Genomic DNA, 23,272 nt, shown 5'->3' on the forward strand with positions numbered 1-23,272 from the left:
CAACGTTTCTCCGTTTAAACGCCTGGCCTGTATAGTTGGTACCAGAGGTAAAGGACGGAGCACCACGACTCCAGGCATTACTGGGGGGACCGTGCGGGGTCACATTGGGTTGACTGACGGGGTGAAGATCTGCAGCAGGAGGGGCAGCCACACCTTGTGTGCTTGAAATTAAAGGGGGGAAATCACAGACATTATCATGCACATTGTTATCATCAACATCAATGTCATTATCAGACTGTGCAGCGTCCACCAAAGATACTGTGCTCCCCCAAGCCCCCAGCCCCCCAGATACAGCGCGGTTATCCCCAGCATCAGAGCCCTGCTGGGCACCATCAGTAATGACCGGCACATGTCCACTGCCCAACTGTTGTGCTTGGCATTCTGAGACTTGTAGTCCCTCTGCTGGAAAGTGCAGTCCATGCTGCTGCTTGGAATCTGCTGCAGGCTGCTGTGCTGGGCATTCTGAGACTTGTGGTACACCTGCTGGAATCTGCATAACATGCTGCTGCGGCTGCAGTATTTGACCCTTTTGGAAGCAGAAACTTGCAGGCTGCAGCACTGGCCGCACCGGCTTCTGGGGCTCACCTGGGACAATGTCTGAGCTGGAACCTGCAGAGTCCTGCTTGTGTGACATAAACAGTTCCTGGTTCCTATAAGTCTCTGCCAGGGGCCCCATCCTCTCTAGGACACAGTCCATGTCCGTCACCACTTTTGCCAGCTGTATACCAAGCATGTTCAGAGTCTGATCACAAAAGGTGTGATCTCCACCAGGATTAGCAGCCTTTACATTATAGCCCATGTCTATCTGTTTCTGCAGCAAGTCCTTGTGCTGCTGTAACTCCCCGAGCCTCTTGACCAGTCCTGGGATCTCCTCTGCGACCTGAAGCTCAGGTGCACATGGCGTCTCCTCCTGGGATCCTGCTTTCAGCAATGTCCCTGGATGCTTGAAACCAGACGTCTCCTTAACTTTCACCACCGCTGGTTTCGTGGCTCCAGGCTCCACAGCACTTTTACTGCTGCCACCTGACTGCGACCTTGTGCGCCCAGAGCTCGCCATGCTGGCCACCACATGCTTCTGCTGCAGGTTCTCCTGGAGCGTCTGTCTCTCCAGTGAGGTTCTCCTCTGCCTGCTGGGAGTCAGCTGCACACCTGAAGATGGTGATGGCACCTCCTGAGCTGCAGGCTGCTTCCCCCCATTCAGCTTCTCACCAGTAGATTTCTTCTGGATTTCTCCTAGTTGTCCTTCACTCTGCTTGCCTTGGCTGGCCGACTGCTTAACTGGAACTTTCTTACCCACAGCCATGGCTTTTCCTTGTTCTGTTACTTTTTGCACTTTCACAGCTTCATCTTTCTTGCTGCTGGTGCTGCTACTTCCATTCTGAGCTTTCTTTCCATCAGAAACAACTTTGGGACTTGCATCCGCCTTAGACACAACTTGAGCGTTACTTCCAAGTGTAGGCCTGGAAGCCTGGGCCTTGCTTGGGGAGTTACCCCGCCCAGGGTGGCCTCCCCCTGGGCTTGCTCCAGACATCAGGAGAGCTACAAACACACAACCTCACAGCTAGGAGGCAGTATTATAGTAGTTATATTCTTGTACATAGGGGCAGTATTATAGTAGTTATATTCTTGTACATAGGAGCAATATTATAGTAGTCATATTCTTGTATATAGGGTCAGTATTATAGTAGTTATATTCTTGCATATAGGGGGCAGTATTATAATAGTTATATTCTTGTACATAGGAGTAGTATTATAGTAGTCATATTCTTGTATATAGGGTCAGTATTATAGTAGTTATATTCTTGCATATAGGGGGCAGTATTATAGTAGTTATATTCTTGTACATAGGGGCAGTATTATAGTAGTTATATTCTTGTACATAGGAGCAGTATTATAGTAGTTACATTCTTGTACATAGGAGCAGTATTATAGCAGGTATATTCTTGTATATAGGGGCAGTATTATAGTAGTTATATTCTTGTACATAGGGGCAGTATTATAGTAGTTATATTCTTATACATAGGAGCAGTATTATAGTAGTTGTGTTCTTGTACATAGGAGCAGTATTATAGCAGTTGTATTCTTATACATAGGAGCAGTATTATAGTAGTTATATTCTTGTACATAGGGGCAGTATTATAGTAGCTATATTCTTGTACATAGGGGGCAGTATTATAGCAGTTATATTTTTAAACATAGGGACAGTATTATAGTAGTTATATTCTTGTACATAGGGGCAGTATTATAGTAGTTATATTCTTGTACATAGGGGCAGTATTATAGTAGTTATATTCTTGTACATAGGAGCAATATTATAGCAGTTATATTCTTGTACATAGGAGCAGTATTATAGCAGTTATATTCTTGTACATAGGAGCAGTATTATAGTAGTTATATTCTTGTATATAGTGGCAGTATTATAGTAGTTATATTCTTGTACATAGGAGCAGTATTATAGTAGTTATATTCTTGTACATAGGGGCAGTATTATAGTAGTTATATTCTTGTACATAGGGGGCAGTACTATAATAGTTATATTCTTGTACATAGGGGCAATTTTTTATTATAAAACCAAACATAAATACAATTATAATAAAACAAAAATCATCCAGAATTACAAAACACAAATCACTTAGGTTATATATACACAAGCACTAAATAATCAGATCATATTCATAAATAAATTAAAGTGTCCACGCCTGGGGAGGGAAGAAGAAAATAAGATAAAATAAATCATATTTCCTAACTGAATTTTAAGTTCCTCCATAACATAATGTTTCTTGGAATCCTTCCAACTTCTAGTGATTTTATCCACCAGAGTTCTGACATAACCTGATTGACTGCAGCGGTGTGATCGAATGGCTCATTGAGTAATGACACCCGGGTTCTCATGTGCCAGTGATAATATTTGATGACACTGATTATAATGTACATTGTTTCTCTGTCGATGTTACTAACAGTGGAGGGGACATCATAGATTATGTCAGGGTACTTTAGGGTCCGCAGTCTGGGGATTTTTAGATTAGCTGACACCTCCTCCCAGATCTTCCTCCCTCCCCAGCAATCACATATAAAGTGCTCCATAGTCTCCTCCTGCTGACAACCAAGGGGACAATTCCGATCAGAGACACACAGATGTTTCAGGTTCCCCCTGACAAAGAGCCGACTATGTAGTGAAAGCCAAGTGACTTCAAACAGTTTAGGAGGAAGTCGCTTCCAGTTTAGTAACTTAAGGCTTTCCTGCAGGGTAGTGGTAACACAATCTCTCAGGGCCAGTGGAGAGTAGAAGAATTTTATCTTTATCCAAAACTTTCCTCTGAAACAAGTCAGCATAGTAAGATCTCACCACCTCCAGGATACCCTCCCGTGAATGCTGCAATACACCCTGGGAGTCAATGAGACCCATGACCATTTTTTTGGCCACCCTCTCCCTGCAGTTCTCAAAGGGACAGGGGCCCCTAAGGACCCATAATCCCATTCAAGAACCAGGGAGGTATATCTGCTATACTGATACTGCCTTACCTCAGATTTCAGCCGGTCGATCTTCACTTTGTCATCCCCGCCCGCCAAATACAGTGACTTTGCGCAGCTTTAGGTACTGGCTGTACTTATTCCTCCCTTTATTAACTGACAGTCTCTTTAAGAGGGATCTGATATCCTCCTTGACGTCCTCCCACCAGTCGGTCATGTTGTCATAGAAGTCAACCCTGTCTAGATGAAGCTGGATAAGGGAGTGAACACAATTCTGAACATAGGCATCATCCAAGAGACTGGAATTGAGCTTCCACAACCCTCTACCAATGTCCGGATGGTTAGAGGTCCCCAGAGAGAAGCACAAGGCAAGGTGATCAGAGTAAGGGACGACCTTCTCACTCAGGGCGCTGACAGCCTCAGTAGGACTCACAAAAGCAAAATCTATCCTACTGCTCCTGTTGGAAAATGAATCCGTGAATTTTGGCTGTCGAACACCCTGTGTGAAAACGTCAGTCAGTCTTGCCTGCATTATGATGTTATGTACGACCTTACCGTCCCTGGTCACTGTCCTGCCTGAGGAGCTGTCACCTGATGTCAGTATGGCTGTTAGGAACGGCGGAACGCACTAAATAAAAATAATTAATAAAGTGCGTTCGCCGCTCGGGGTCCACCCTGCAGTAGAAGTTACACCGCTGCTAGGCAATGACAGACAAGCAATATGACGGTATAATGCGCACTGGTTAGACTTCACCCGAAGTGCGCAAAGCGAGCTCTCTTCACACACAGAGGCACCGCAACATAAACATACAAAAACACTGAGCCTGTTAGTATCACAGGCCTCAGGTAAATCCACACACGGTATCAGGTCACAGGAGCAGGACCTAACAGAGGAGCTGCGGCCGGCTAGACCTACCGTGTGTGCGGCGTCGCTACTGCGAGCGCCAAGAAGGGCTACAACTGCAGCGCGGCATAGGACACTGCCACAGGACGACACAGCTACAAAGCAGGCGCAATGTCGGACGCTAGCGCAGAGGTGGTGTGCACAGTGGCCTAAGGCTTGCCACTGACTGGCGCTGACTGCTGAACTAATTCCCTATCCACATGCGTAATATCACAGGGAAGGGGTTTCTTAATAAGTCAGTCACCAGAATCATACATCCGTCACCATTCACACATAGCAAGTATAGTCTTTACTAGCGCATGGCCGAACGGTCATGCATGCTTTTTATAGCCGTGCGGGACCTTCCAGATCTCCGAGATGGACCAATGAGATCTGGAGCAGGACCTGGGCACATGACTCCCGATCTCCAATGGGAGATCGTCTCATGAGCATGCCCAGTATGAGCACAGAGGAACTTAGTCTCTGGAGCGGTCTGCTGCAAAGTAATCTTCTCTGCAGTAGATAGACAGCAGGAGACCACAGAATGTGAGGCTCTGGATTCCTGCAGAGCAGACAAAGAAACCTTGCGCCTAACAATGGCATTAAAATCCCCCACCATCACCACTGGAAGAGAAGTGAAGAGGTAAGGCTTGACATCATTATACAGCTGGATCCTGTCAGTCACCGTCTGTGGCCCATAGATGTTAATAAGCCAGAGTCGCCTATCATGGATAGTGACTTCCAGGACCAGACATCTTCCCATGGCCACCTCGTCATCCTATGCACAGTCACATCATTGGTGTTAAACAGGACAGTGACCCCGGCGTAAGGCTCCACAGCCAGTGACCAGAAAGAAGGACTGGACTGCCATTCCCTCTCAGCCTCTCTCATAAGCCCCAGAGATATCAGTCGTGTCTCCTGCAGGAAGATGACATCTGTGTCCAGATATGTGAGATGTTCATACACCGCGTGTCTCGTCCTCCTCAGCTTAATGCTATTCACATTACTTGAGGTCACTGTCAATGAGAACCCCACCATCACAACACAATATAGGAGCAGAGTAATAGCCATCATCATGAGTCAGAGATGTTCTGTTCACCACCGGTGTCCATGTTAGACTCTATCTGAGGGTCAACAGATAAGTGCTTCTGCTTTGGCGGGGGATGGTCCTCTATGTCCCTGTCACACTCAGCATCAACTTTCCTCAACTCTTCCTCATAATCATCATCATTAAACTCAGATAAAACTCCATACTTGTTGGACACGACCATCACTCCTGCAGAATTCTGAACCTTCTTACTAGCACTCTGATCAGTGTCATATTCTGCCTCAGGTTTATGGGAGGATGTGTTCTTTTTCTTCCTTTTATTATTATTATTAATGTTCCAGTCATCAGATACAGACAGTGATGCTGAAGGGGGGGCTATCTGAGGCTGCTGGACCTGATGGACGACCTCCATGTTCCCCTCTGCACCCTGCCTCTCTGGTGCTGCCTGAGTGGACTCCTGGTGGGCATCTGAGCTGGTCAGTATCTCTCCTGACATTAACTCCTCCTCCCCATGTGTCCCTGCCACCACATCCTCATCCTCCTGAGCCTCTGCCCCTGCCATCACTAACTCATCAGGGAAGACTCTGCAGATGTTGTGCCAGACATCTGGACAGTACCTGTGAGGGTGGCCCATCCTACCACAGAAGTTGCACCTGACGTCTGCAGCGACATGGCCAATTGCCCCACAGAGACTGCATTTCACCACAGCACAGGCGTTAGCCAGATGACCTTTCCCACCACATTTGAAACACTTTCTGGGTTGCCCGGGATAATAACATCTTCCCTTCTCCCTCCCAATGAAGAAGGAGTTGGGTAAGTGGTCAGTGATGTTATCACATTGCCGCAGTTTAACCAAGACCCTCCAACCCATTGTCCAGATACCATCTTCATCTCTGACCTTGGTGAGTCCAGAGACGAGGCCACAGTGTCTCCGGAGCCACACCTCGATGTCCTGTGGAGGAACGGCCTCATTCCAGAACGTGATATTTACTGTGACAGTGTCCGGCCTGGAGATAGGAACCAACACAAACTTATTCCAGCCCTCAGCATCTCTGAACTTGGGGTAATTGGCCCAGAATCTATCCAGGTCAGACATGAGCTTGAAGCTGACCTCGTAGCCCTGCCTGTCCTGAAGATTAGACACTGCCAGTATCTCATTTGCCACAAACCCCATCTGGCCGCAGAGCAGCTCTCTCACCACATACCTGCGTTGTGGCAGATCCTCCTTGGCACCTATGTATTTAAACCGCACCACATTAATGCGTTTGAATGTCTGGCCGGTATACCTGGCGCTGGAAGTGAAGGATGGGGCGCCGCGGCTCCAGGCATTCCTGGGGGGCACCTGCCGGGTCACACTGGGCTGACTGACAGGGAGAGGGCCTGCAGCAGGGGGGGCTGTCACACCTTGTGGATTAGATGGCAAAGGGGGATAATCACACATATCATGCACATTATCATGAGCAGCATCATTATCAGACAGTGCGACGTCCATTACAGAATGTGAAACCCCTCCAACCCCCGACCCCATGGGCACAGCATCCCCAGCCACAGTCTGTGCTTCAGCCTCAGCCTCAGCCTCATCAGCACAAACAGTCTCACAAATACTGTCCTGCTCCTGTGTGGGGCACTCTGGGACCTGTGGTGCCTCTGCTGGAGTCTGAAGTGTATGCTCCTGTTCACACTCGGCTGCCTCAGCCTCATCAGTACAAACAGTCTCACATACACTGTCCTGCTCCTGTGTGGGGCACTCTGGGACCTGTGGTGCCTCTGCTGGAGTCTGCAGTGTGTGCTCCTGTTCACACTCGGCTGCCTCAGCCTCATCATTACAAACAGTCTCACATACACTGTCCTGCTCCTGTGTGGGGCACTCTGGGACCTGTGGTGCCTCTGCTGGAGTCTGCAGTGTGTGCTCCTGTTCACACTCGGCTGCCTCAGCCTCATCATTACAAACAGTCTCACATACACTGTCCTGCTCCTGTGTGGGGCACTCTGGGACCTGTGGTGCCTAAGATGGAGTCTGAAGTGCATGCTCCTGTTCACACTGAGCTGCCTGCTGCTGCAGTTGTTTTCCTTCCTGCAAGCAGAAGCGGGCAGCCTGTAACACTGGCCATGTCCGCTGCTGGGGGGTCCCGTCCTGAACATCAGGGGTCCTGGCCTCTACAGCGCAGTCCTGCTTGTAGGAGGCGAACCGCTCGCGGTTCCTGTAGGTCTCTGCCAGGGGCCCCATGCTCTCCAGTACAGATTCAATGTCCTGCAGAACACTTGCCAGCTGTACACCCAGTGTGTTCAGTCTCAGGTCATACGCGTCATTACTGGCAGGATTAGTGGTCTTTAGACTATAGATAAAGTCTACCTCCATTTGCAGCGCTTTTTATTGCTGCTGTAACTCACCCAGTTTTCGGACAAATCCCGGTATCTCATCCGCTAGCTGCAGCTCGGGTGCACGCGCCGGCCCTACAGGTTTTGTCTTAACCACGGGTACAGGGGTTTTGAAGACAGTCTTGTGCGGGTCCACCACGGATGGTTTTATGGCTCCTTGGCTGGATGCAGGCTCCCCAGCAGGTTTATCGCTGCCACCTGATTACGGCCGTGTGCGTCCTGAGCACGCCATACTGCCATGTTTCTGTAGGTTTTCCTGCATTGTCTGCCTTTCCAAAGACGTCCGTCTCTGCCTGGGAGCAGGAGAGGTGATCTGCACAGCTGGGGGCGATCTCACCTGTGCACCTGGCAGCTGCTTACTGACTGGGGAGCTACATGACTTTACATTGTGCTGTATGCCATCACTCACAGACATTTTTCCTTCTTGCTTCTTTACTGGGCTTGGAGAAGGTTTTCCTCCCAAAACTTTACTCACAGCTTTTTCCTCCTTCACAGAACTGCTGCAGCTTTGGCTCACTGCATTCACAGGTCTCACAGTGGCATTGGGATTAACATTCCCATTGGTAGAAGCCTGGGAGGCTTGTCCCAGTGTAGGCCGGGAAGCCTGGGCATTGCCTGGGGAGCTTCCCCGCACAGGGTGGCCCCTCCCCGGGCTTGCTCCAGACATGAGGAGATCCACAAAACACAACCTCACAGCTAGGAGGCAGTATTATAGAAGTTATATTCTTATTCATATGAGCAGTATTATAGTAGTTATATTCTTGTACATAGGGGACAGTATTATAGTAGTTATATTCTTGTATATAGGGGGCAGTACTATAGTAGTTATATTCTTATACATAGGGGGCAGTATTATAGTAGTTATATTCTTGTACATAGTAGGCAGTATTATAGTAGTTATATTCTTATACATAGGAGCAGTATTATAGTAGTTATATTCTTGTACATAGGAGCAGTATTATAGTAGATATATTCATGTACATAGGGGGCAGTACTATAGTAGTTATAGTCTTGTACATAAGATCAGCATTATAGTAGTTATATTCGTGTACATAGGAGCAGTATTATAGTAGTTATATTCTTGGACATAGGAGCAGTATTATAGTAGATATATTCTTGTACATAGGGGCAGTATTATAGTAGTTATATTCTTATACATAGGAGCAGTATTATAGTAGTTATATTCTTGTACATAGGAGCAGTATTATAGTAGATATATTCTTGTACATAGGGGGCAGTACTATAGTAGTTATAGTCTTGTACATAAGATCAGCATTATAGTAGTTATATTCGTGTACATAGGAGCAGTATTATAGTAGTTATATTCGTGTACATAGGAGCAGTATTATAGTAGTTATATTCTTGTACATAGGGGCAATTTTTATTGCAAAAACAAAACAAATACAAATAACATTCCTCCAATAATACAAAACTGAATTCACCAGGATTGTACATACATTCATTACATATCCAGTTTATACATATCAAATTAACTTAGAGTCCATACTCCTAGTTTGAGGAGAGGAAAAAAAAAAAACACACTTTGCAAACAGAGCTCATCATATTCCTACCCAGTGACTCATCCTTCTCTATCTTAACATTTCCTAATTTCTCCTAATGATTTTCCCTATCTGAGTTTGGACATTATCTGGTTGACAGCGTCACAGATCTGAGTCGGAGTTATTCTGTTCACCACCGGTCTCCATCTCAGACTCTACTCGAGTGCCCTCAGGTAAGGGCTTCCGCTTTGGCGGAGGACAGTCCTCTACATCCCTATCACACTCTGCATCAATTCTTTTAAGATCATCTTCAAAATCGCCGTCAGACTCAGACAGAACATCAAACCTGTTAGATACGATCATTACACCTGCAGGACTCTGGAATTTCTTCCCGCCTCCTTGGCCAGTGTCATACTCCTCAGGTTTACGGGAGGCCTTGTCCTTTTTCTTCCTTTTCTGATTATTGCTATTCCCTTCAGACACAGATGGTAGCACTGAAGTAATGCCTTCCTGTGACTGCTGCCCCTGAGGTACAACCTCCATACTCCCCTGTTCTCTCTCTGAACCCTGCTGCTCTGGTGTTAGCTGAGTAGACCCCTGGTGGACCTCTGGTCTGGTCAGTATTTCCCCTGACAGTAAAGCTGCCTCCTCCAGAATCTCTGCCCCTGCCACCAAGTCCTCATCAGGAAAGTCCTTACAGATATTGTGCCAGGCGTCTGGACAGTCCCTGTGAGGGTGACCGATCTTCCCACAGAGGTTACACCTGATGTTCTGGCAGTCAGCAGCTAGATGGCCGACCTCCCCACACAGGCTGCACTTCACCACAGTACAGGTATTTGCCAGGTGACCTGCCTTGCCACATTTAAAGCACTTACGAGGCTGCCCAGGATAGAAACACACACCCCTCTCCCTCCCAATAAAGAAGGAGTTGGGTAAATGGGCAGTGATGTTATTGCATTGGCGCAGTTTCACCAAAACCCGCCACCCTCCCGTCCAGATACCATCGCTGTCTCTGCTTTTGGTAAGGTCAGAGACCAGGTAACAATGCCTCCGGAGCCACAACACAATGTCCTGCGGGGGAACAGACTCATTCCAGAAGATGACATTTACGATGACAGTATCTGGCTTAGAGATAGGAATAAAGCTGAACTTACTCCAGCCCTGTGTGTCTCTAAACTTGGGGAAACTAGACCAGAAACTGTCCAGGTCAGACATGAGCTTAAAGCTGACATCATAGCCCTGCCTGTCTGGAAGATTAATCACTGCCAGGATGCTGATTGGCACAAACCCCATCTGGTGGCACAAGAGCTCCCTGACGACAAACCTCCTGTCCGGCAGATCCTCCTTGGCACCTCTGTGCCAGAAACGCACAACGTTTCTCCGTTTAAACGCCTGGCCTGTATAATTGGTACCAGAGGTAAAGGACGGAGCACCACGACTCCAGGCATTACTGGGGGGACCGTGCGGGGTCACATTGGGTTGACTGACGGGGTGAAGGTCTGCAGCAGGAGGTTCAGCCACACCTTGTGTGCTCGAATTTAAAGGGGGGAAATCACAGACATTATCATGCACATTGTTATCATCAGCATCAATGTCATTATCAGACTGTGCAGCGTCCACCAAAGATACTGTGCTCCCCCAAGCCCCCAACCCCACAGATACAGTGCGATTATCCCCAGCATCAGAGCCCTGCTGGGCACCATCAGTAATGACCGGCACATGTCCACTGCCCAACTGTTGTGCTTGGCGTTCTGAGACTTGTAGTCCCTCTGCTGGAAAGTGAAGTCCATGCTGCTGCTTGGAATCTGCTGCAGGCTGCTGTGCTGGGCATTCTGAGACTTGTGGTACACCTGCTGGAATTTGCATAACGTGCTGCTGCTTGGGGTCTGCCGCAGGCTGCTGCGGTTGCAGTATTTGACCTTTTTGGAAGCAGAAACTTGCAGGCTGCAGCACTGGCCGCACCGGCTTCTGGGGCTCACCTGGGACAATGTCTGAGCTGGAACCTGCAGAGTCCTGCTTGTGTGACATAAACAGTTCCTGGTTCCTATAAGTCTCTGCCAGGGGCCCCATCCTCTCTAGGACACAGTCCATGTCTGTCACCACTTTTGCCAGCTGTATGCCAAGCATGTTCAGAGTCTGATCACAAAAGGTGTGATCCCCACCAGGATTAGCAGCCTTTACATTACAGCCCATTTCTATTTGCTTCTGCAGCAAGTCTTTGTGCTGCTGTAACTCACCGAGCCTCTTGACCAGTCCTGGCATCTCCTCTGCGACCTGAAGCTCAGGTGCACATAGCGTCTCCTCCTGGGATCCTGCTTTCAGCAATGTCCCTGGATGCTTGAAACCAGACATCTCCTTAACTTTCACCACCGCTGGTTTCGTGGCTCCAGGCTCCACAGCACTTTTACTGCTGCCACCTGACTGCGACCTTGTGTGCCCAGAGCTCGCCATGCTGGCCACCACATGCTTCTGCTGCAGGTTCTCCTGGAGCGTCTATCTCTCCAGTGAGGTTCTCCTCTGCCTGCTGGGAGTCAGCTGCACACCTGAAGCCGGTGATGGCGCCTCCTGAGCTGCAGGCTGCTTTCCTCCATTCAGCTTCTCACCAGTAGATTTCTTCTGGATTTCTCCTTGTTGCACTTCACTCTGCTTGCCTTGGCTGGCCGACTGCTTAACTGGAACTTTCTTACCCACAGCCATGGCTTTTCCTTGTTCCGTTACTTTTTGCACTTTCACAGCTTTACCTTTCTTGCTGCTGCTGCTGCTGCTACTTCCATTCTGAGCTTTCTTTCCCTCAGAAACAACTTTGGGACTTGTATCCGCCTTAGACACAACTTGAGTGTTACTTCCAAGTGTAGGCCTGGAAGCCTGGGCCTTGCTTGGGGAGTTACCCCGCCCAGGGTGGCCTCCCCCTGGGCTTGCTCCAGACATCAGGAGAGCTACAAACACACAACCTCACAGCTAGGAGGCAGTATTATAGTAGTTATATTCTTGTACATAGGAGCAGTATTATAGTAGTTATATTCTTGTACATAGGGGCAGTATTATAGTAGTTATATTCTTGTACATAGGGGCAGTATTATAGTAGTTATATTCATGTACATAGGAGCAGTATTATAGTAGTTATATTCTTGTACATAGGGGGCAGTATTATAGTAGTTATATTCTTGTACACCCACTCAAGCCAACCACGCCCCCCGCAGGCCGCCCAATCACATGCGCTGCAGTTCCACTCTAGCTCCACCCACTCCGGCCGAACTAATAATCTGCACACCTCTCTCTCCTGGTCCCGGCATCACCGCATGTGGTGCATGGAGAGTGGGGATTTGGAGGAAGGAAGACAGCTGGGCTGTGGACGGAGAGAGCGGGACAGCAGGGCTGTTCAAGAAGAGAGCAGGGCTGTGCAGGGACACGGATGTAGAGCGCGGCTGCGCTGCGGAGGGATAGAACGGGACGGTGGGTGAAGAGCGGGGCTGCGGAAGGAGACAGCAGGGCTGTTAAGGAAGACAGCGGGACCCACAATTAAGTACCATGTCCGGGCAACGCCGTGCTCTTCAGCTATACAGCTAGTAGTAGTTATATTCTTGTACATAGGAGCAGTATTATAGTAGTTATATTCTTGTACATAGGGTGCAGTATTATAGTAGTTATATTCTTGTACATAGGGGCAGTATTATAGTAGTTTTATTCTTGTATATAAGATCAGTATTATAGTAGTTATAATCGTGTACATGAGAGCAGTATTATAGAAATTATATTCTTGTACATAGGGGCAGTATTATAGTAGCTATATTCTTGTACATAGGAGCAGTATTATAGTAGTTATATTCTTGTACTTAGGGGCAGTATTTTAGTAGTTACATTCTTATACATAGGGGCAGTATTATACTACTTATATTCTTGTACAAAGGAGCAGTATTATAGTAGTTATATTCTTGTACATAGGGACAGTATTATAGTAGTTATATTCTTGTACATAGGGGGCAGTATTATAGTAGTTATATTCTTGTACATAGGGGCAGTATTATAGTAGTTATATTCTTGTACATAGGAGCAGTATTATAGTAGTTATATTCTTGTACATAGGGGCAGTATTATAGTAGTTATATTCTTGTACATAGGGGCAGTATTATAGTAGTTATATTCTTGTACATAGGGGCAGTATTATAGTAGTAATGTTCTTGTACATAGGAGCAGTATTATAGTAGTTATAGTCTTGTACATAGGAGCAGTATTATAGTAGTTATATTCTTGTACATAGGAGCAGTATTATAGTAGTTATATTCTTGTACATAGGGAGCAGTATTATAGTAGCTATATTCTTGTTCTTGTACATAGGGGCAGTATTATAGTAGTTATATTCTTGTACATAGGGGCAGTATTATAGTAGTTATATTCTTGTACATAGGAGCAGTATTATAGTAGTTATTTTCTTATGTATATAGGGGTCAATATTATAGTAGTTATATCCTTGTACACAGGGGAATTCTTTTTATATGTACAATATATACTTGAGAGGGCACCATTACTCTGGTCTAACACTAACATGATCTATCGATGATTCAATGACTCAGCACTATATACTTGTAAGCTTTAAGATAATATGAATAATCACTGACCTTTGTAGGATTTAAATGTCTGTACTAAACAATTTGCTTCCTCGTTAATCTTGTCTTCCATTATTCTTTTCCCAACACCAAAATCTCGAAGTGTAGAAAGAGTGAACCTTTTCATGGCTTTCCATTGATGTCCATTAGACAAGGCCATGCCTGAAGAATAGACATGAAGAATAAATTCTGTGCTTATCATCATCAACGAGACCCTCTTCTTTGTTACGTGCCACTTACATTGCAGATATTAATATTACTTTTAAATAAAAACAGGCTTTATATTTCCTTTCTTGCTCTTATTCCCTTGCATTGCACGAGTATTTGGGCTTCCTGTGGATGAATCCAAGCATTGCAAGATTTCCCACATTCTTTGTTATGAAGGTTTCTCCTTGCCTCATTTTAACTATCATGGATGCCGCCTCTGTACTGTACTTTTAAATATAGTCTTTTAGCCCACTAGCTATCTATATACAACCCCGAAATTAAAGAGAATGCAACAGGCTTAGTTTCCCATTAACTTTGGGTCCAATTTATTAAGACACATGTTGATACTCACACAGTTAAAGCCTATCAGAGTGTCAGTTAGCGAACACAGTCATCTACTGGTGAAAAATGATAGGAAAAAGGAAAGCAGAGAGAATTATACTACTAGAAACTGAAGAGTATGTTCCCTGGGGGAAAACTTTGAAGGAAACACCAGGTCAGGTGAGAGCAGTTAGGAATTATAAAAGGCCCAGGAGGGTAGAGAAGGGGAAGAGTTGACTGCTGAACCTGTATCAAGGCAGATGTACGGATGTAGCTGAGCTTACTCATGGCTGCAACTGCCAGCATGTGTCCAACCATTGATATGAAGCCTCAGCCTTGAGTGAGGAAGAGGGATCTGATGGACAGTGAGGTGACCAAAGGAATCAAGACGACCAGAGCGAGGGCCAAACTGAGAAATAGAGGCAACCTGATAGAGAGAGCCAACCGGAGAAATCGAGACAAGCTGAAAGAGAGAGTGGTGACCAAAGAAATTGAGATCTAGCAAGAGAGAGAGCTGACCAGAGGAATTCAGGTGGCTGTGGTGTAATTTGCACTACAAAGGGCACTGTGGAGCAGCAATAAGGAGATGGAGGCGGCCAGAGTAAAGGTATCGTTGAAGCAACTAGTCCATAAGAGACTTGAGACCTAACAGAATTGTAACACTGAATCCCATTAGAGCCTGTACTATGATTGTTGCTACCGATGTACTGACTAAGTGACGACAGTGAGGAGTACAAAACGGACTATGGGACAGAGGCATCATTAGCCATCATTATTGTTTATTGCCTTGTATTATAGAGTTTTATTGTTAGAATCATTATAGCAACTTCTACCCTCAAAAAAAGAGGTGTACATTTCCATTGTAAAATACTTCACTGCATTTCAATAAATTGACAAACTTTCTTAATTATGTATGCTAATCATCTAGCCTGTTGTATTAAATTAATAAATAATAAATATTCTTTGGCTAAATTACCACTGTGTTCTCATCTTCTGCGCTTTTGTATCTGTTGTGTCCCACGAATGGGAACAACCTGTACTATATATATTCTCTGTGTTGAGTTTTCCCTCCAATCAGCAAATTCCCTGTTGGTGCTAGGTAGAATTAGACTGTGTGAAGATTGTCCCTATGTCCCTCCTGTAGTTGAGCTCTGTATTAGATTGCTCCTCCCTTCTTCTTCAGTTAAGTCTAAAGCAGCCATTACTCAAGACTCATGTGTACTCCCATGTACAGATTACTCCTGTTTACCTACTGTTCATTGTAAACTAATACAAGATTTTGGAAGAAATCAGCATCGTTTCTCCTGGTCTTTCTACAGTTGCATTGCCGGTGGAGTTAAAACTATCTGAGGATGCCTGGTGGTGTAAGTACAAGTTACACAATTATCTAAAAAGCTGATAGAACACTTGGGATTTACAGCCATCAGGAAGAGTCAGAATAGTAAAAAAGGATAGCTGTGACCAGGAATAGTAAACAGCTGTAATCCAAGAATAGGATTGTTTTTAAGGCTAACTTAAAGCCACAACAACAGCAGCTTACATGGTTGCAGACATTCTGTGCTCTTCACTTCATAAAATCGCACAGTGAAAGATTTAACCTGTTACTAAGAACAGTTCACAGTCTGTAATGCAGAGAAAGGATCATCTATAAGCTATTGAGAAGCTGCAGTTTTCATAGACTTGTATCACATTCTGTGCTCTTCAACTCATCTAGTTGAAACTTTGTATTGGTCTCCTTGACAACCAGGAGCCAGAACAGCCCCCACCCTTGCACTCCTGCCACTATGTCCGAGACTAAAAGAACCCATTCACTGCCAGTCCTGCAGCAGCAAGAAATGGAAACAGAACTTCTCACAGTTCGCAGTGAAAGATCCAAACGATCAACCAATCATACAAGGAAGGTCAAAGAGAACCTAGAATCCACCAAAACTGAATTGCTCCACCACACAACTTGCCTATGGAAAAAAGTGCTGAACCAAGTAACTGTCCTAACTGTGCCTGGCTCTCACGAGTTGCCACCAGAGGGAGCCCTTGAACAATTGTGCTCTGCATACCAATCTTATAAAGACACTTGTAAAAAATACAGCTCTACTCTGCTGAAATTAAATACGCCAGACTCTCTAAAAGAACTTCAGGACTTCTAACAGCTCAATGCCGACGAGACTGCACCGTACATGACTTTTTGAACAATACAGAAGCACTCAGTCAAATCAAGCTCATCTAGGTACTCAGCCCTCAATGAGCAATTCATAACAGCATGTGCCGAAGAGGAATCTACGAAAGTGCAAGCCGTTTTCGCCCGAAGGAAGGCAGAGAGGAAAACGGAATCTGCACGCAAGAAAGCAGACATGGAAGCTGAATCTGCATGCAAGAAAGCAGAGATGGAAGATGAATCTGCAAGCAAGAAAGCAGAGATGGAAGCTGAATCTGCATGCAAGAAAGCAGAGATGGAAGCTTAATCTGCATGCAAGAAAACAGAGATGGAAGCTGAATCTGCATGCAAGAGGGTGGAAATTGAAGCCCTGCAGAAGGAATGTGAATATCCAGCAGCCATGGCAAAGCTAAAGGTCTTCCAGCAAGCCCTAGTTGGGAGCCAAGGAGGCAGCCTCAATTTGTGCAAATTTGACATGGAAGACTCACTTAAGCGCACTAGAGACTGCATGCTGAGACAAGCCAGCAAACCTCTTACCACCAACAACTTTCCCGTCAGTACCGACCCCTCTCCAAAGCATCAGGATGTCGATCCATCTGCAGCTCCCAGCTTTCAAGGTCAGTCCAACGTGCCACAAACATTCAAACCCGAACTTCCTTCATGCTTCAATACAGAGCCAGATCCTACACCCCAGCAAAGCCATACAGCTCCAGACACATGTATGGCAAAAACTATTCTCAGTAAACCGGTTACTGCACTAAATGCTTATGCCGTACCATACTATCCTGCATTTCTAAGTCAAGATGCTACAGACCATATGAACAGCGCTACTCAGCCAGCAATTGCCTTCCCAAAGTCAGAGAAAACTGACATGTCTGACTTTGCAAGGTACATGGTTCGCGTGAACTTAGCAAGACCATTCTCACAAGGTTTGATGATCAACCAGAGAATTATGGAGGTTGGAAATGTGCCTTTAAAGCCACAATTAGTGACCTTGACATCACTGCTGCTGAAGACCTGGATCTGCTAATCAGGTGGCTCGGACCTCAATCCACAAACTGGGTCAAGAGGCTCAGATCCGGCCACATCAGTAATCCAGCAGCTGGTCTGACTAGCATGTAGCTTTGGCAGTTCCAAAGCTATAGAGAATGCATTATTCAAGCGATTTCCCCAAAATATCCGGCAAGGACAGTTCAAAATTCCTAGAGCCCTGATGCTGGAATGCTATATCTAATTCCAATGGTGAGACCAAACCATTTTTTATTGAGCACTGGTTCACATGAGTACTTTTTTGTAATGTTTCTGTGTGTTATGTCCTTTTAATGGTTCATTAAAGGTGATGTTTTAATTTACTTTATGTGGGATACTCTCTAGGCTGTGTGCAACTCAATCCCATAGTTGCCAAGTTACCCTACAACATACAAGAAAGGTTGACCGCACGAGGGTCAAACTACAAAAGACAATACCAAGTCTCTTTTCCTCCATTTTCCTATTTCTGAGACTTCATCAAGGATATTGCAGAGTGCAAAACCAACCCCAGCTTCTGCTATGAAGAACCCAGCTGCTCTGCGTCATCTCCTAAGTACAATAGTTCGTGCTCTCACAACAATATCCGCAGCGGTCCAGTGTCCGCAAAAAGAGACAGATGTCATGCCTACACAGACATCAGCACCAGACAAAGGCAATGAAGGTGAGAAGGTGGAAAATCCAAACTGCCAGTGTCCAATTCACAAACTGCCACATCCCCTGAAGTGCGTCGGCTTCAGGAAGAAACCACTTCAAGAACGAATCGAGCTCTTGAAGAACTTTGGAGTATGCTTCAGGTGCTGCGCTTCTAATGAACATCTTGCGAAGGACTGTGTCATCGCCATCAAATGTCTAGAGTGCAACAGCGAAGACCACGTACAAGCGCTCCATCCATCACAGCATGACTCTGTGTCTACACCTGCCACCACAAGCCATGGCGGGGAGAGTTCAGACCAAGCGACAAGCCATGTTGCGGTATCTTCCTCATGTACTGAAATCTGCAGAGAAGGTCTTTGAGACAAGTTCTGCACGAAGTTTTTCCTGGCAAGGGTCTATTCCAGAGAAGGCAGTCAAGGTGTACGTTAGTCTGGATGACCAGAGCAACAAATCTTTGACTAGGTCAGAACTCATTGACTTGTTCGACTTAAAAGGAGATGTCTATCCCTACACTTTGGGCACCTGCAGTGGTGTTATAAAAACCTCTGGAAGAAGGGCCGGTGGCCTCATAATAACTTCTCTTGAGAAGGACTCCATGGAGATACCACTACCCACACTTGTTGAGTGTAACCAAATACCATTCAACAGGGAAGAAATCCCAACGACAGAAGACGCTCTTCAACATCCTCATCTCAGAATGATAGCCAAAGAGATGCCACCCCTGGACGACAAGGCAGACATCCTAATTCTCCTCAGCAGAGACATTATATGACTGCACAAGATGCGGCAACAAATCCACGGACTACTCAATAAACCGTAGACCCATCGCCTCGAGCTAGGCTGGGTTATCATCGGCAACGTCTGTAGCTTCCAGACAAAGCATCCAAGCAACAACTCCACTTACAAATCCCTTATCATGTCAGATCGCCATGACTTGTCTCCCCTGCCAGACCCACATCACTACTGGATGAAGGAGATGTCAAACTACACTAAGTGTCAACAACAACGATCTGACAATTCAAATCTACGTTTCCTACAACGCATCTACAAAGACTACAGCCACAGGAACCTCTCTGAGTGCTTCATTCTGCTGGATCCTTTGAGCAGGAGTCACATGAACCTAACTTGTTGCTGGACTCTGCCACGGTGGGGAGCATGCCTCCACATGCTGCTGCCGTGCTTGGACACAGGACTATCAGTGTCCAACTGAACTTTAAACTTCCCTTTGTGGATTAGAAATTCTACTGTTGGGTTGGTGGAAGAGTTGCATTTTGCGGCTTCCCCAATCCGAAGATGTTTTTTTTCCATTGGACTTATTTTCTATTTTTCATTCAAGGAATACTGTTGTGAATTCACTTTCTGGCCTACATCTGGTTGCTAGTGAAGGTAGTGGAGCTGGTTGTATTGACAGAGGAGTCACGAGTTCTCTTTCCAGGCTCCCTCTGGTGGTTACAGGAGGTAATGGAGCTGATCTAATTGACAGGCCTGCCACCTGATAATGAGGACGACGATTGGACATCTGGAGTCTCTGACTGGATTTAAGACAGCCGACACCCTCTATCCCTGCTGGTGATTTTTCCTGCCTCCTGAGGTCTTAGTTTCCAGTTCAGTCCCTGCATGCTCAAGCTAAGTGTTCTTTGCTATTGTTCACATTTGATTTCGTTTTGTCTATTCAGTTTTATGTGGTCAGCCAGCCCCGGCTGGGGCTGTGCTGAATTTCCATACTTATGTTACTGTTTGTGCCAGTTTGTTTTTTGCACCTTATTAGATTGGTCTCTTTTTGCTCTGCTTTCGGAATATGCCAGAGTGCTGATATAGTGGGTGAAGTCTAGTGACTTCAGAGTTTTTTGCTATCAGAAGTGTTGGACATTTTTGCAGGGTTTTTTGCGTGATTGCAGACAGTTTCTTTCATATCCTGTCCTTTCTAGTTAGTGTGGGCCCCATCGTTTGCTCAGCCTATTTTCCTACATGTGTTTGTGTTTTCATCTTGTCTTGCCGACAATATATGTTTGGGGGCTGTCTATTCCTTTGGGGTCTGCTCTGGGGCAGTTTATATTTCCCCTTTTTTGCTTTAGGCTTATTTAGTTCTCCGGCTGTGTCGAGGCATCTAGAATCATTATAGGTACTGTGAGAATCATGTGGGAATAGTGGATGAGGGCAGGTATATCTCGCCTAGATTCATTTCCTATGTGGTCTAGTCTGGTCAGTATCGCACCTGCTTGCTAATGAATAATGGGAGGTGGATATAAAAGGATGCCAGGTGGTTGTGTGAGTGTCTCAGCCTGGGAACACAGAGAGCCTGTCTGTGTGAGAGACACACGCGAGTGAAAGCAGTGCCCACTGCAACTGTGGTTTGGCTGGAAGGGAGAAGCCCGCCAGTTGGTAGTTAGGTTGTACTTTGTTTAGTAGTGCCGGACAGGCAAGGATTTGTTTTATGGTTTTTTTTCTTTATGCATTGCTTTCACAATTAATAAATCTGACCCAGTGTCAGTTATACCCGAATCCCAGCTCTGCGCCTGAGTTTCATGCTGAACGCACGTGACCTTTGACCCCAGCAAAGGCGATCCCGGAGTGTTTTATCACAGTACACTCCATGGCTACTGCTAGTTGTGTGGATAGGATCAGGGGTCTGCAAACCGCTTAGTTACCAACCTCTCTGGTTTTCTGTGCTTAGCTTGGTCTTGTTTTCCTCCTCGATGACCCAATCATAACAGAATACATTTTACTGTAAGTATGGACTTTATTACTGCATTATTGTTGCATAGTTCTTTCTTCTCTCCTCTCATTGCAGGTTTCATGACGTCGAAGGACAGAGTTGACTTCTTGGTCGCACAAGGACTTATGAAATCTGACGAATTCAAACTCTCTGTGTTGAGTTTTTCCTCCAATCAGCAAATTCCTTGTGGTGCTAGGTAGAATTAGACTGTGTGAAGATTGTCCCTATGTCCCTCCCGTAGTTGAGCTCTGTATTAGATTGCTCCTCCCTTCTTCTTCAGTTAAGTCTAAAGCAGCCATTACTCAAGACTCATGTGTACTCCCCTGTACAGATTACTCCTTTTTACCTACTGTTCATTGTAAACTAATACAAGATTTTGGAAGAAAACAGCATCATTTTTACTGGTCTTTCTACAGTTGCATTGCCGGTGGAGTTAAAACTATCTGCGGATGCCGGGTGGCGTGAGTATGAGTTACAACAATTATCTAAGATGCTGATAATTAGAATGCTTGGGATTTACAGTTATCAGGAAGAGGCAGAATAGTAGCCGAGCACCTGTTTACACATGTCAGTCTTGTGCACAGGACCACTCATTTGATTAATAACAGAAAAAACGATATTAGATGAATAAACTCACAAATAAGGAAAGGAAGCGGAGAGAGATGGTAGCATTAAAGAATTATGACAGGGGAATGATATCTCATTCACTATCCTTATTTGGGAGAAAAAGGGATAACGGACAGATAAATTTATGCCATATATGGTGCCCCTGTCATTCATTTCATGATACCTACAGAGTATAATATGCACATATGCATATTCATCATATAATACATTATATCTTTTACAAGAAACTTCTATAGCTTAGTTGTTCATTTAAAGACATGAGGTTTTCTCTCTGTAGTATCATCCTATCAAAATCTCCTCCTCTCATGGGTGGTTTGATTTTGACAATACCCATGAATTTGATGACCTCAATGTTTCCCCTATGATATCCGTTAACATGTTTGGCCAATGGTGTATCTCTTCCATTGTGAATATCTCCTAAATGTCCCCCCACCCTTCTCCTAAATTCCCTGATTGTTTTTCCCACATAAACAATTTCCACGACTTTGTGATGACATTTGTCAAATTTATTTTGAGAAGCAATTTTTTTACCTTTGATGGGAAAACCTACCACCAGCTTAGAGGCACTGCCATGGGCAATCCATGCAAGCTACGCAAACCTGGGCTGGTGGGAGGAACTAGTGAGAGTTGATAGGAAATTAAATGGAGCTAAATAAAGGGCAATCATGGAAAAAAAACTGTTAAGAGTGCAAAATGAGAAGCAAATCTTATGTGACATGATGTTGAACAATCAATGTTTGTTAATATGTTGACTGACCATTGTGTGGGTCTGTGTGACTTGTTTACCTGCAGAGCTGCGGAGGACACACTAAACCGATTGATTAAATACTCAAACAATGGGAATCTCATCACACCTTCCCCTTGACCTGTGGATGATGGCTTGAAGGATATTTGTGAACTATATAAGGGGCATATGTCCCTGTATCAAGAATGACTTGACAAAACAACAGCCAGAGCACCATGGCTCCTTCAAGAGGGATAAAAATACTAATGAGAAAGAGATAGCGCAAACAGTGTCAGACTGGGGTGCCCAGGGCCCACCAGTAACATTGACTTTGAGGGGCCCACTTTTCACCTGCATACAAATACTACACTCCCTTCATTCACAAATGTACCCATATCTCTAAATAATAAAACGCTTGGTAGTTTGCTTAATGAATGATGAGATGCTGCTTTTTTCTGTACAGAGCAAATCAAGTGAATTATGCCTAGTACTATCCATATAGTGGGTTTGGGGCCCAGATCTGCATAGTGGCCCACCGGGGGATTCCCCTGTTACCCTGTGGGCCTGTCCGAGCCTGAGCGCAAAATAGGGTTTTATCTACATAAACATCCAGGGAGATGTACCAGAAGGTCCTCACCTGGTGTAGGTATTTTAATCACTTGTAGTTAATACTTAACAGCTGCTGCAGATCCACGGGTCACACTGTAACCATTAGATATCCATATCAAACGAGTTTTTGTGGAGATTCTGCTGCTGGATGGTGGACAGATGGTAATCCGAGATGCAATTTAATAAATTAATAGTGGTTTTAATTCATTTCTGAATTAAATAAAAGCCACTATTAACTAATTAAATTGCATCTCAGACTGCCATTTTCCACCATCCAGCAGCGCAGAGAATCTCCATAAAAACTCTGATATGACAATCAAAAGGGACACAGATATGACATTCTAATAGA

The 23,272-nt window shown here is 45.3% G+C and overlaps 1 protein-coding gene across 3 annotated transcripts in view; it reads right to left on the reverse strand.

Moving 5' to 3' along the window:
- Positions 1–23,272, reverse strand: part of LOC141098594 (cytochrome P450 2C5-like) — a 227,412-nt gene that overhangs the window by 64,428 nt on the left and 139,712 nt on the right. For all 3 annotated transcript variants that reach the window (XM_073586512.1, XM_073586513.1, XM_073586514.1), the window contains one exon: positions 13,897–14,046. In XM_073586512.1, the coding sequence (XP_073442613.1) occupies positions 13,897–14,046 (150 nt within the window). The remainder of the gene's footprint in view (positions 1–13,896; positions 14,047–23,272) is intronic.

Source organism: Dendrobates tinctorius, unplaced genomic scaffold, assembly GCF_039654945.1.
Source record: "Dendrobates tinctorius isolate UK_male_01 unplaced genomic scaffold, ASM3965494v1 ptg000093l, whole genome shotgun sequence".
NCBI classification, from domain to species: Eukaryota; Metazoa; Chordata; class Amphibia; order Anura; family Dendrobatidae; genus Dendrobates; species Dendrobates tinctorius.